Consider the following 12,823-nt stretch of genomic DNA (forward strand, 5'->3'; position numbering starts at 1 on the left):
GACCCGAGTCATTTTGCCGAACACGAAAGGTACAAACGACATGACGCAGTGGAGTGTCTGCCTTCCCTAGAGGCCTTTACCCTCACGCTGACAGTGATGATGGCGACGTGTGCGTACGTGGGTCCGGGGGTCCGAGGGAGCGCAGCCCGTACTCATCAGCCCCATCCCCATCTCACTGCCCTGCCGTGCGCAGCTGATAACTCCTTAGGATGAAAGCTGGCTCCGTCTGTCTCTTCCATTTGACAGGACACAGCACTAACTCTCCTGACATCCAGACCATCTTTGGTATGAGTCTCTCTGTCTTATCACAGCCTGAGGAGACACAGCCATCGGCTCTCCTTGGAGTGTGGGGGGGTTATTTTTACCTCTCCTCAGAGTCCCCCGGACTCCAAGTAAAGTGCCTGAACTATAAAAGGACACTGTTGACTATTGTCTTGGGACATCTCGATTTATGGAGATTCCTCCAGTCCTTAAGTGCAGATCCGTGTGGGGGATCACTCGCTGGTGTCCACAGATGATTTTATAAATATCCATGGGACTAAACCCACTTGCTCCTCGGGATCCTCAGCTTTTCCAGAGGAGGAGGCAGGACATGAAGGCACATGTAGAGGTATATAGCTATAGAGATATAGAGGTATATAGCTATATAGAGGCACAGCCTGTGCCTGTTCAAGTGCATCATTCCAACCTGCTTTGCTACAAATCAGCTCTGCCTTATCCTAAAGAGACAGAACAGGTCCCCAAAGCAAAGCCTGGCTGGCTGTTACCCCGAGGGTGCTTCAAAGGCTGGATTTCCAGCCCTCACGTTTTTCTCTAGTTCTCTCTGTCATTTTCCACTGCTCTCTTTCTGCCTGTCTCTTTGCAGGAGTCTCTTTGGTTTTAATTTACAGTGTCAGTCCTGTCTGCGCAGAAGCTGGAGGCTCTAATGCAGGGTTTGTACTCTGCATGTAGGAGCGAGAGTGCAGCCTCTTGGCTTGCCAGGGCAGGAATATCACAGCTAGCAGGGCCTCCAGTCTCTGCTATGGATTTCCTCTGCAAGATCGGGCAGGTCCCCCGCCTCTCCTCTGCTCCGTTGCTCTCTGCAGCAGCACGTTCCTCTGCAGGAGTCAATGCCACCGTGGTGGCAAGGGCAAACGTGACCCCGGAGCGAGTGTGCAGCAAGCAGCGTCCTTGCTCACCCTGCCACCGCAGTCCTTTAACAGGTTAAAGCACAGATAGTGCATTAAAGATGCGAGATGCCCAGATTCTCCCTAATGGGAGCTGTCGAAACACCACAGACAGAAGCTAAAATCTAATCTTGCATCTATAAACAGCTTATGTTGCTTTTTATGAGCATTTGAATCAAGCAGTGGGAATTGAAAGCAGCTGTTACTCAGTCGCTGCACAGAAATGAGCAAGTGGCAGCTGAAGTCAACCACATCAGAGCAAAACGCCTTCAATTTCTAGTCAAAGTCACAGAGTGAGAACGTTGGAATAAGGAACAAAGCAAAGCAAAGTGTTTTCTGCTCCCAGGTGTTCTGCTGATGGGAGGGCTGTGTTATCTGTCATGAATTATTCACCACTTCTAATGATGCTATGGTGATGTTTTTGCAGGTAGGAAGAGGGAGAGAGACACCGGCTTGGGTCACACAGCCCCCAGACAGCTTCTGGCTGCAAACACACGGTCTGCCTGGAGAGGAACCATCCAGGGAGCCCTGTCCTGGCTGGGCTTCATCCCAGGCAGGACACTACCCGCACCCCGGGGACCCGCCGTCCCGTGCCATGAGGGTGGAGGTGGGACCTGGCCCAGAAATACCCGTCACTTCCCCTTTTTCCTTCCCTCTTGCTGATTCATCAGGATTCGACTTGTTGGAAACCCACCTTTGAAACTAGACTTTTGGACCTGTCAATGACGTAGAAAAAAATCATGTTTTTAATGTTTTCTCTGATGTTTCTGGTTTTTTAAAGGGCCTCTGGCCTTTTCTGGCTGGGCCAGGCAGCGCGTTGGTGAAGGAGAGGTGCTTGCCGGTCTCTCCTATGACAGGGACAATGGCAGGGCTAAGCAGGTCCCTCTTTGCTCCACAGTGGAGTTCAGCCTGCACCTGGAGGGAATGCTCGTGGGGCAGCCTGGTTGTAGGGTGGATGGGCTACAGGTCTGAAAAAGAGCTGGGCTTAGGGCAGAGAGGAGGTGGAGAACCTCCCGAGAACAGGGGGACTGTTTGATGCAACCTGTCCCTCATGCTCGCTTTGCTCCAGGCCTACCTACCTCCATCGGCAAGACGTGGCCAGACTGCAGCCCAGCTCCTGGCCCCACGCCGAGGGTGGGGTGACGAACAAAGACCCTCACCCCCAAGTTCGAACTCCTCCCTCACGTCTAAAACCTCACGGTCATAAAACCTGCCTTTTCTCCCCTCTCTGTGGGAACATCCTGCTATCTCTGATAGCTGGTGGAGACCAGGGCGTCTCCTCCATCTATTGCTTCACTGAGTAGTCCAAAGCCAAGACGGAGATACCATTTAAGGGAGGAAGGAATGAAATTTAATGAGCCAAATGTCACAGGAAAAACCTGAAAAGAATAACTTAAGGTTTAAAACCAAGTGGGAGATCTCTCACTGTATACCGAGGCCAACTCTCCATGGTGGCTCAGGTGAAACATCTCCGCAGATGTGTGACATCCAAGGAGGAAGGGACGTGGATGGAGGAATCTTGCTGTTCGTGGTGCTCAGGTGGGTTCAAACACTTCCGAGAGCCTGGGAGAGAAGCATGAGAGGGCTTAACGCAATGAACCTTTGAGACGAGAATGCGCCTTCTCAGATGAACCCAAAATGTCAATAGCCATAATTCTACACCATTAAAAAGCCAGTGTTTCATGCAAATCGTTTTGTGTAGAATTAAATCTCCCTGGCAGCGTTTGCCACCTAACCACCTATATTGCTGAGCCGATGAACAGGAACCGGAGAGAAATGGATTAAAAAAAAGATAAAAGGATGCTGAACACTCAAAGTTCAGATTTCCATCTGTCTCTGTTTTAACCTTCTGATGTTTAAAGAGATTTATAGAGGGGGGGAAAGAAAGAGATTTTAAAATGTTTAATTTGTGTATTTAGCAGAATCTGAAGGTCATATTTTTTTCTTCTTTTTTTTTTTTTATTTTTTTTTTCCCCCTGCTGCCTTTCACACAGCTGAGGAGAAGAAATATGTTTAAGGAAAGTAAGTGAGATAACGAAGCCATAAGAAACTGGCAGGGGAGACTGAAGCCAGCTCTTAGTAGTTTGGATTTTCTTTTAAATTGAATAGATTTCAGGGGGATGTTTCACCCTAAAAGAAACCTCTTTGTCTGTTTTCCTCAGACAGACTTGGAGAAACACAAAAAGCTTAGCAAGCATCAATGGTACATTTTCCATATTCTTTCTAATGTTAATGGGAATGTTGGTATTACTTAGGTCAGAAATTTCCTCGCTATGTACTTCGTGTTTTCTTAGCATCGAGTCATTCACTGCTGCGGGTTTTTAATTATGTATTCCCACTGGCTGCTGTTTGATGACCACCTGAGCTCCTGGTGGGTTAGAAAATGTACCGTCATAAACCACACCAACCTCTTTTTTTTTTTTTTTCTGAGCAGAGAATCGCCACAATTAACCAGATCACGACTGACAGTCACGGGGCTGATGCTGTCCCGAAAATTTTGAATGGCATGAGTTACAAGTGAGGTCCGTTATCATGAATGCAGCTTTTTGTGCTTTCAGAGCTGGGATTACTCTTGTGGCATTAGTCTGCTGCAGGGGTTTGGTTCCTCTGCCCCTGGCTGTTACCTGCAGGATTTCCGATTTCGGAGTAAGCAGCAGGAGACCCTGATTGATAAACTCACCTGAAGTTTCTTCTTTCAGCCAGACATGATGTGCTTGACAAAAGCTGAGGAGGAAATGAGAAATGAGAGCAAGAGAGGTCAAGGGATGCTGTGAGCTGTGGTGGGGTGGGCAGAGGGGCAGCGGGGGGTACCCCCAGCCCGCGGCACCCCAAGGATGAAGAGGACATGCTCTGCCAGGACTGAGATTTCCCCTTCTGTTCCCACCTTATGCCTGCCATTCCAAACCAGTTTAGTGATACCAAACCCCTCTTGGAGATAAGACGGTACCGCTATCCCATTTTCTGAGGCCAAGGGAAATGGGTACCTTCTTTTCCTCAATACTCCCCAATTTTAGGGGTTCCCAGGTTTAACCACCTCTTATGCCAGATTTTGGCCCTCTTGGAGCCGTGAACGGTCTGGGTCTCCAAATGTTCCCAATTAGCCTCTGCTGTGAAAGATGCTGGCTTTTTTTATTTTTGATAGCTTACAACAAAGCAGTGCGAAAACTGGGGATAAAACAGTCCTGAAACCCTTGGAAACATGCTGTCTTCTGCTTTTACTGGAAATCACTGGCACAACCGCCTTGTTCCCACCCCAGCTGCCATGTCTTGCCACTCTCCTCGGAGAAGCTTTGGAGGCTGATCCCCACCTCCCTATCAGTAATCACTAACGTCCTTGCAGAGGACACATTTTGCACCCTAAGACAAGACAACCGTGTCTGAGATGGCCCTGATGGGCATCTCTTGCTCCTACCTTCATAGTTGATACAGCCATTGGCATCTTCTTGACCTGCCATGAGCTGCTCCACCTCGCTTTCCGTCATCTTCTCCCCTGGAGGAGGAGGATGGAGAGGTGAGGGGAAGGGTTCTCAGCATGCCAGGACCCTACTGTCCTTTTTGCAGAGAGCCAAAGCCATCAGAGGAAGGAAAAAGGGATTGAAAAGGAGTTGTGTGCCATTACAAACTGGGGAACGCTGGTGGGAGATTGTGGACAGAGGACCAAGCTGCAGCAGTTGTCTGATAATTGAGGATTTTGCAGACCCTCCACCTCACCTAGATCACGCATGAAGGTGTGGCATAAGACGGAAAAGGCCACGCGTTCAGGAGCCGTTCACTCCTACTAAAACCTACAAGCAGCAGAATAAAAAGGCTCTCTCCAACGCGTGAGACCAGCAAACTAACCCAGGTCATTTGCCCAGGAAGAGCTTAGGGGTGGTCTGTGTCCTTCTCCCCTGCCCAGGGCCAGCCCATACCCAGCGTGACCAGCACGTGGCGCAGCTCGGCCCCCATCACCATGCCGTTGCCCTCCTTGTCGAAGACGCGCAGCCCTTCCACAAAGTCCTCGAAGGTGCCCTGCTCCTTGTTGCGGGTGAAGTGCTGCAGGATGGGGAGGAAGGTCTCGAAGTCCAGCATCTTTGTGTTCATTTCTGGAAGGGGAGGAGAAGACGGGGTCAGAGATTAACTTCACTGGGCTGAAGTCCCCCTCTGAGGACCTCCTGCTTAACCTCCCTGCTCTCATTTCCGTCTAAGTACAGGGGAGAACCCCACAAGGTGATGGGACTACTAGTATATTATACTTGAGATGGGAAGGTCCATGTGAGGAATGAAGCATTAACATCTGGGGACTGCACACAGACTGCTGATATCAGCCAAAATTTAAAACGAGCAGGTCGGTCCTTTGTCACCGGAGCAATGAGGCTGCACTGGGACTGCTCAGGTTACACCAATTTGCACCAGCTCAGGATATGGTCTGCTAAGCATCAGCTGCCACCATCCCCAGCTGAGGACAGCCTATCCCTTACGTCAGCCGTGGCACAGGGAGGGGGAGTGAAGGAATTTTGCAGGAATGAAGCCTCTCTGCGTCATTTCCTTCTCAAATCCTTAGTCTTGCAGGGCTGTTCCTACAGGGAGGGGACGTAATCCTTCACTTGCTGCCAGCGAGCACAGGGATTACTTGTCCCACCCTGTCCCCGCTGCCCCAGTTTGCTGTCACCTTCTGGTTTGGGCTTTCCCAGCACCTTCAGGACCTCCGCGTTGGTGGGGTTGTGACCGAGCGCCCGTAGGACGTCCCCGCACTGCGTGTAGGTGATCTGCATGGCTCCCGTGGGCGTCCGGTCAAACAGGCTGAAGGCTTCTTTGAACTCTGCAGGGAAGAAGAGCTCGGATGTCCTCTGCCATGCTGGCCCCATTTCCCACCCCGCCGGGAGCAAGTCCTGCCTGGCAGGCAGGGAAGGGATGAAGATGTGCCTGATGAATGCCCTCTGCACCCATGGCTGCTGCCCAGGGCAGGCAGCCCTGCGCTAGCTTGAGCAAGGAGCCACCGAAGCTTGCCAGACTCCTTCAACGAGTCTCTCAGCTTCTCGAGCAGGTTTTGCCACCCGCGGGGAGCTGGCGGGACAAATCCTGCTGGGATTCGTGCACCACCTTGTGCTGGCAGCACTAGCTGCAGGTGCAGGCTGCTGTCTCTGCTGCAAAACATCCCCTTTGCTCGTCTGTTTTTCGACTAGGGCCTCCTGGGGACCCCATGACTGTCCTGCTGCACCCCCATGACGCCTGCAACACCCTGTCCGCTCTGCTGGTGTCCCCCCAGCCCCAGCCAGGCAGACACAGCACGGCGTTGCTTGTGTTCAGGGAAGGGTGACCATGTCCACCCCAGCCTTGCAGACCACATATCATGCCAGCCCTGCGTGGAAGGACACAGGAGATTAATTTCCAAGTTCAGTCCCATAAATTATTGTGCCATGGAGTGTGACATTTTACCCGGAGGAAGGGGACCTACATTAGGAACCATTAAGGATTGCTTTCCTTCTGTGTGTGATGCTTTTCAGCTGCCTGACCTGCTGCTGGGCTCTCTCTTTAACACCAGTGTTGGCTACATGCATGGGTTAGTGGGGGTTTCGGCAGTGTTAGGTCAATGATTGGACTCGATGATCTTAAAGGCCCCTTCCAACCAAGACGATTCTATGATCCTCTAATTCTACGATTCTACGCAGACAACCACGCACCTGCACTGCTCGGAGCCTGGTCTCTGCCTGTCTTTTCAACCCTTTTCAATCTTCTCCACTACAACAGGCTCCTCACTGGCGCTGGGGTGCAAAACGTGGGAAACCAGTCCTCCAGGATCCCCCCCAAGTCCTTACCCTCTTCCTCTGCAGGCAAGGACCCCGAGGCCAGTGCCTGCCTCTCCAGCTGCTCCACGCAGGCAGCAGGATGGTGGTTTTCCTGCAGCAGATGCTCCACAAACTTCTGGATTTCACCCTGCTGCCTCCAGGCCAGCGAGTCCACCTGAGCAATTGACTAGCCCAAGCGGGTAATCAGCGTTTCCAGCCTCTCCACCTGAACTCTCAGAGCTGTGAGTATCTTGTCCATGGCACTACTGAATTCCAGGTTCTGCTCCATCTTCTTCATGATGTCCAACAATAGTTCACTCAAAGTGGAGCTGCTGCTCCTCCTGCTGTTGGGTGGGATGAGATGATCGCAGTCTCCATGAGGAGATGGAGATGTCCTGGTTTGGTAGGCGTTGCCTTGGGTTTGGTGGGAATCCTTGCCCAGGGCTTTGGGTTTGCTCTGTTTTCTACTTGGCATCTTTATATCTTTTGCTGAGCCTCACCGTCCCCTGGACCCGTCCCCACGATGTCCATGCCATGTCCCTGTAGTCCTGTCCACGATCCCCGCCAGCACCTCGGGGTGCTGCTGTTATCCTGCTTGACCTCACAGTGGTTCCGTCTTTGCAGTGAGGTCCCTCCATCTGGCTCTGGGGGTGTCCAGGGAGGGACATCACCGCCTGCGAGTCCCTGGGTCAAGAGGCACCGCTACGAGGGTGCTTGGCGATGTCCACTCCTGACTACCTGGAGCCGTGGGAGCATGTCACATGCTCTGGGACATTGCTGAAGGTTAAACTCAAACATCTGCGCGTTTTAACTTGTTCACATTCCCACAGGCTCTCTTTTCTCCTTTCAAAAGCTGGTTTGGGGGCCAAGCCTGCAGGATACTGGGTCTCCTCCTCCCAGTATTCCCACCAGGATCTGCCCACAGATCTTGTCCCTTCCCTAGCCTGTACAGAGGCATTAAAACTGCCTGTGGAGAGATAAGATATCCCAATCCCAGCTCAGCCCCTCGGCATGGGGCTGTCCCTGCATCGCCAGAGGCTGCTCCTCACACACAAATCCACCTTTGAACCAGGCTGCATCTCTCACCATGAATGGAAAAATACCTTTTCCCTGCCAGGCTCTGAACCGGGGATTATCCTCTTCGACTGGGGCATCCTCAGCACAGAGCAAGGAGCCAGGATCCATTCCTTGCTCCCGACAGCCTGGTGCTGCAGCCCCAGCTACATCCGTGTGCTGGCTCCCGCTGCCCTCCGGCATCGCTCCCATCTCCGTCTCCTGCCTCCTCCCTTCCCACCAGTGCTCTTCCCCATCTCCTTACTGGCCTGATGTCGGGGACATGACTTTCTGATTTCATACATCCCTTCTACCTGCTAGGAAACCTCAGGAGCCCATCCTGGAGGATGAGCAGTGTGTTGGGGGGAATGGGGTACCCGGAGAGGATTTGATGTGTGGAGCCTCGGCTTTCATGTCTGCTGCAAAAAAACTACCTGGAAAAAGGACTTCCCCGTTTCTAATGCCATCTCTGGGAGAAGGTGAATCTGCGCTTACCTTCGATCTGCTCTGCGGTGAATTCGATCTGTGGGGAGAAGAGGACAGAGCCGGGCGTGAGGGCTGCGTTACCACCGGGGAATGAAGGGGCTCTCCCCTGCCTTTGACCCTCTCCCTCCCCAGGCTCCGCAGCCTGCGCGGGGCACGGGGCCGTATCCGAGCCATGTCCGAGGCATGCTGTGCCCGGGAGTACTCCCGCCTTCCCTGCGGAGCCAAGATCCCTATGGAAAGCACTGCTGGCAGAGGGTGGGCAGGCATTGGGGATGCTCGGACCATGGTCAGGGCTATTTTGGGTGGAAAGGATGTTATTTCAAGGCTTGATCCCTAGTTCAAGTGATTGAACAGCCTCCGTGCTGAGCCTGCTCTTAATAACTCTCCTGCCACAGCTCTGGCTTAAAAATGTGACTATATCCTGGGAAATCACAGGAAAAGTGATCTCCCGTTGCAGAGACTTGGATGAAAGATGTTCTCACGTGGAGGAGGCAATGCAGGTGGCAGAATACTTTGGGATGGAGACAGTGGGTGGCAGAAAAGCTTTTTAATGCTGCTGGGGCCCCTCGCGGTGTCTCAGCCAGGAGCTGTGGGGCATTCGACTCCGCAGCCGGAGCTCCGGGCAGCAGCGTCCCGGTGTGAGTACGAAGCAGTTTCCTTGGGCGAGAGCCGCACAGGGCTGGAAGGGGGAAGATTGAATCTTCCTCCCAGCGCAGAGAGCATCGCTCCCAGCCCGCAGCATCAGAGCAATCTGCTCATTTTCCCCTCCCAACCCTGGCGCTCAGCCTGGCTAATGCCGTTCGCGTGGCGCGTTGCGTGGCCCGTGCCTGGCCGATGACAGGCACGAAGAAAGACGGTGACGTCTTCGTTCCTCACTCACCTTCACGCTCTTGGGGTCGAAGGCAGGCTCTCTGGGAGGCTCCGGGGCTGGAGCCGGTTTGGCTGTTTCCTTCTTCGGGTCGGGTTTCTTGAGCGGCATCACGCTGGGTCTCTGCAAAGGTGGAGGGATGAGTCCTGCCGCGCAGCGAAGCAACCGAACGGGGGGATGAAAGGCAAAGTCTGCTCCTTCCCTTATATACGGAGCCCTGTCCTCACCCCGGAGGGGCAGGCCAGCTGCTGGAGCAACTGCTACTTACTATAAAAGGAAGAAAACTCAAACGAGAGGGGCCCCAACTTGACAATTGCCCATTGTCATCAGCTCCCAGCGCAGCAAAGCCACCAGCTGCCCCCCCCGCCAGCCGCAAAAGGGGGGATGTCTTTCCCCCCCCGGCACCTGCACCGGGTGGGCTGCACGGGGGCCGCTCGCTAAATGATCACTGAAAACCTAAACGCGAACGGCCCCGGGTGCCTGGCAAGGAAATAGCAACACAACGGCTGATAAACCCTCTGCCGTAGCCACGGGAAAAGCACGTCTGTTTTTAGGTAGGCCTGCCAGGGGGGAAGCTGCAGAGCCGTTTTTAAGACCGGGATTCATGAAGTGCTGCTTCAAAGGAGCTCAGTCCTCTCTGAACCGTCCCCCCGGCTCGTGCTCAGGGTCTGGTTTGCCCCAGTCTCTCCCCAGGCCTGAGCTTGTGCTCACTGGAAAAGGCTCCAGCAGGACCTCGGAGGAGCTGCGTGGCCACGCTGCGGGCAAGGGACCATGTAACCTTCGTCAGGATGGCCGATGAGGGTAATGCAAATGATGGTTAAGGCCGGGCATTTCATTCCTCAGCCCAGGATCTTTCACGGTCCTGTACATCCCCAAAACCCGCAGGGCAGAGCGGGCGATCGGGTCTCCTTTCAGCTCCTCTCCAGGCACTGGGCAGGCTCCGGTGGGAGACGCTCCTGCTCTCACCCTCCTCTCCCAACTGCTTGGAGACCCGCGGAAGGGGTAGAAGCAGAAAGAAGTAATCGGAGAGGCAGAAGTAGTCATCGAGGCTCAGCATCCCAGCAAACGGGGCTCAAGAGTTACGCCGCGACATCCTAAACCATCAACTTAAAGATAACCAGATCGCAACAGATCATGGGAGGAGGAAAACCCATCCCTAGTTTGCAGTGAAGTCTCAAGAGCTGGTATTTTGGTAGCAGAAATAAATGGGGAAAAATTAATTACAGTAGATGAGAGCATCTTCTCTGCTGTGGAGATGCTGCACGGCCTCCGGCCGGCGCTTGCTTAAATTGGGCTGCAGGGACGGTTTCAAGCCGCTGGGTGGAACAGGATCCTGTGGGATGCTCAGTCCCGTTGCGAGAGCTGCGAGATCCTGGTGCTGGCTGGAGTCTGAGCCGTTATACTTGCACATATATACACTCATTCTATACGTGTATATTTAAATTTGCTGTATACATAGATGTAGAAAATGCAGCTGTATTTGTATTTTCGGGTGGTTGAGTCAGGCTGGTTCAGGTCGTGTTGTATTGCAGCGGCTCAGGCTTGGCATGGCCGGGTAGGTCTAATCCTGCTCTTCCGGAGCTGCTGCAGGGCTAGGGGTGATGGGGACAGGGGGTGTCACCAGCTCAGCCCAGTGCCCAGAACCCCCCCGACCTCTTCCCTGCCAAAACGCTGCTCAAGCCGGAGGCTGAGCCATCGCCAGCCGGGTTACGGGGGTCTTTGGGGGGAGGCAGTAGCCGCAAACTGCTGGGAAATTTGCCGTCTGCCGTCATCTGGCGCTTGCTAGCGTGGATTCGGGGAGCTGAGGGGGCAGGATGATGGGGCTGGGTGGGCGTCATTTGCAATGATTGCTTTCCAGATCTCTCTATAATATAGCAAGTAATTTAGCAAAAAAAAAACCAAAAAACAAAAAACAAACCAACAAAAAAACCACAACATGTTTTGCTAACTGCAAACTCAGAGCGCGGGTCAGATTTCGCCTGCAGTGGGAATCAAATTGCCCCTGAGCGTTGCTGCCTCCCCCTCAGCCAGCATCCATCCATCCACCCATCCATCCATCCATCCACACATCCATCCGACTCCAAAATAACCTCACCTCAACTCCGTCCTCATCCCTGGCAGCTTCTGGGTCGGAAATCGGTACCCAGAAGAGCCTTCAGAAGACATTAGTCCTGCAATTTAACTGCTGCTCCTGTCTCCTGCCCATGCAGCATCCTGCTGAGCATGCGCGGGAGCTGCGGAGCCGATGTCGCCAGGCTGGTGTCGGCACCCACGCCATGGTCCGGGGTGGTGGCTAAATTGGGCCGGGGAGACGGGCAGCTGCCAAAGATGCTCCTAATCCCTCCTTGATTTCCAGCTGATTGCCGTGGCAGGGGAAGCAACCGGGAGGCTTGTTTTCCTGCCTGATTTAATCAGAGGGAGCAGCAGCACCTCCGGAGCGCTGTCATTCGGATTTGCTTTGCTCTCTCAGCCGGCTGATGTGCCTTCCCTCGCCGCAGGACCTGAGCAAAAGTCTGACCGAGCAGCCCCAGGGGCGGGTGGTTGGGAGCGGGATGAGCCACCCTGCCAGGAAAATCCTGAGGGAGGCTGCGGGGGCTCTGCCCTGCGCGGGATTTTGCCCCCATGGAGGCAGCAATAGCTGCGCCCGGCCATGGGTTACACGGGCCAGGGGTGAGGCCCCGGGTTGGGATCCTGCTGTTCCCAGGGTTTGTCACTGGGCTTGGGAATTTCAGCCTCATCCCGCTGATGACAACCCGGACTCCTCGCTTTGTGCCCCGTTTCCCCAGGGGGATGCTCGGGGGACACAAGGTGTTCAAGCTGGCGGGGCGCTGGGAGCAAGCCGGGCATCCGCATGATCCCGAAACGCAGGGGACAGCCCTGGGGTCTCCCCGAGGGGGTGCGGGTGACAAGGGACCGCTCCGATGGGGACAGTGGGACCCGCTGTGACCCACCAGCCCTGCCGCTTCGGCTCGTGGCATTCAGGGGCTGCGTGGGGCACCCATCAGGGTGGGAACTGCCTGGTGCCAGGCCTGTCCGTCTGTCCTGCCTCCCCCCTGGGCCGGAGCAGCGCTGATTTCGCTGCCACCAGCGTCCCTCCGCAGAGGGCTGAACGCCGTTGCGCAGTCAGGTCCCTTGGCAAACAAGCGCACAAAGTGGGGCGCTGCTTGTCCGAGCGGGGCCGATCCCGGCACATCTCCCCAAGATCCTCCCGAGAGAAGGAAAAGGGTTAAACTGGCGTCTGCCTGAAAGCCATCCCATCTCGGGAGCATCAGTGCCGAGGTGACGCTCACGTGCTTGCACCCTCTGCCTCCAGCCACCTCGCTGGGATTTTCCCCACCGTCCTTCGTTCCTTTTCGGCTCCTTGGGAGCAGCCCGGGGCTGTGGGGACCGAGCAGCGCGGGGGCAGCGGGGGGGATGCTCTGACAGCTGACAAATGAGCCACCAGGCAGTGAGAGAAGTTTCTGAAAAGAGAAGAGGAATCT

General features: G+C 54.3%; 1 protein-coding gene across 1 annotated transcript; it reads right to left on the reverse strand.

Moving 5' to 3' along the window:
- Positions 1-2,506: 2,506 nt before the first annotated feature.
- On the reverse strand, positions 2,507-11,592 carry MYL4 (myosin light chain 4). The gene is made up of 8 exons (XM_063354723.1): positions 11,437-11,592; positions 9,354-9,464; positions 8,483-8,510; positions 5,818-5,967; positions 5,078-5,251; positions 4,579-4,656; positions 3,847-3,890; positions 2,507-2,729 (listed from the first exon to the last, which is right to left on the reverse strand). Exons 2-7 carry the CDS (start codon positions 9,450-9,452, stop codon positions 3,862-3,864), a joined length of 558 nt encoding a protein of 185 aa, XP_063210793.1. The 5' UTR covers positions 9,453-9,464; positions 11,437-11,592; the 3' UTR covers positions 2,507-2,729; positions 3,847-3,861.
- Positions 11,593-12,823: the final 1,231 nt, after the last annotated feature.

Source organism: Chroicocephalus ridibundus, chromosome 17, assembly GCF_963924245.1.
Source record: "Chroicocephalus ridibundus chromosome 17, bChrRid1.1, whole genome shotgun sequence".
Taxonomy (NCBI): Eukaryota; Metazoa; Chordata; class Aves; order Charadriiformes; family Laridae; genus Chroicocephalus; species Chroicocephalus ridibundus.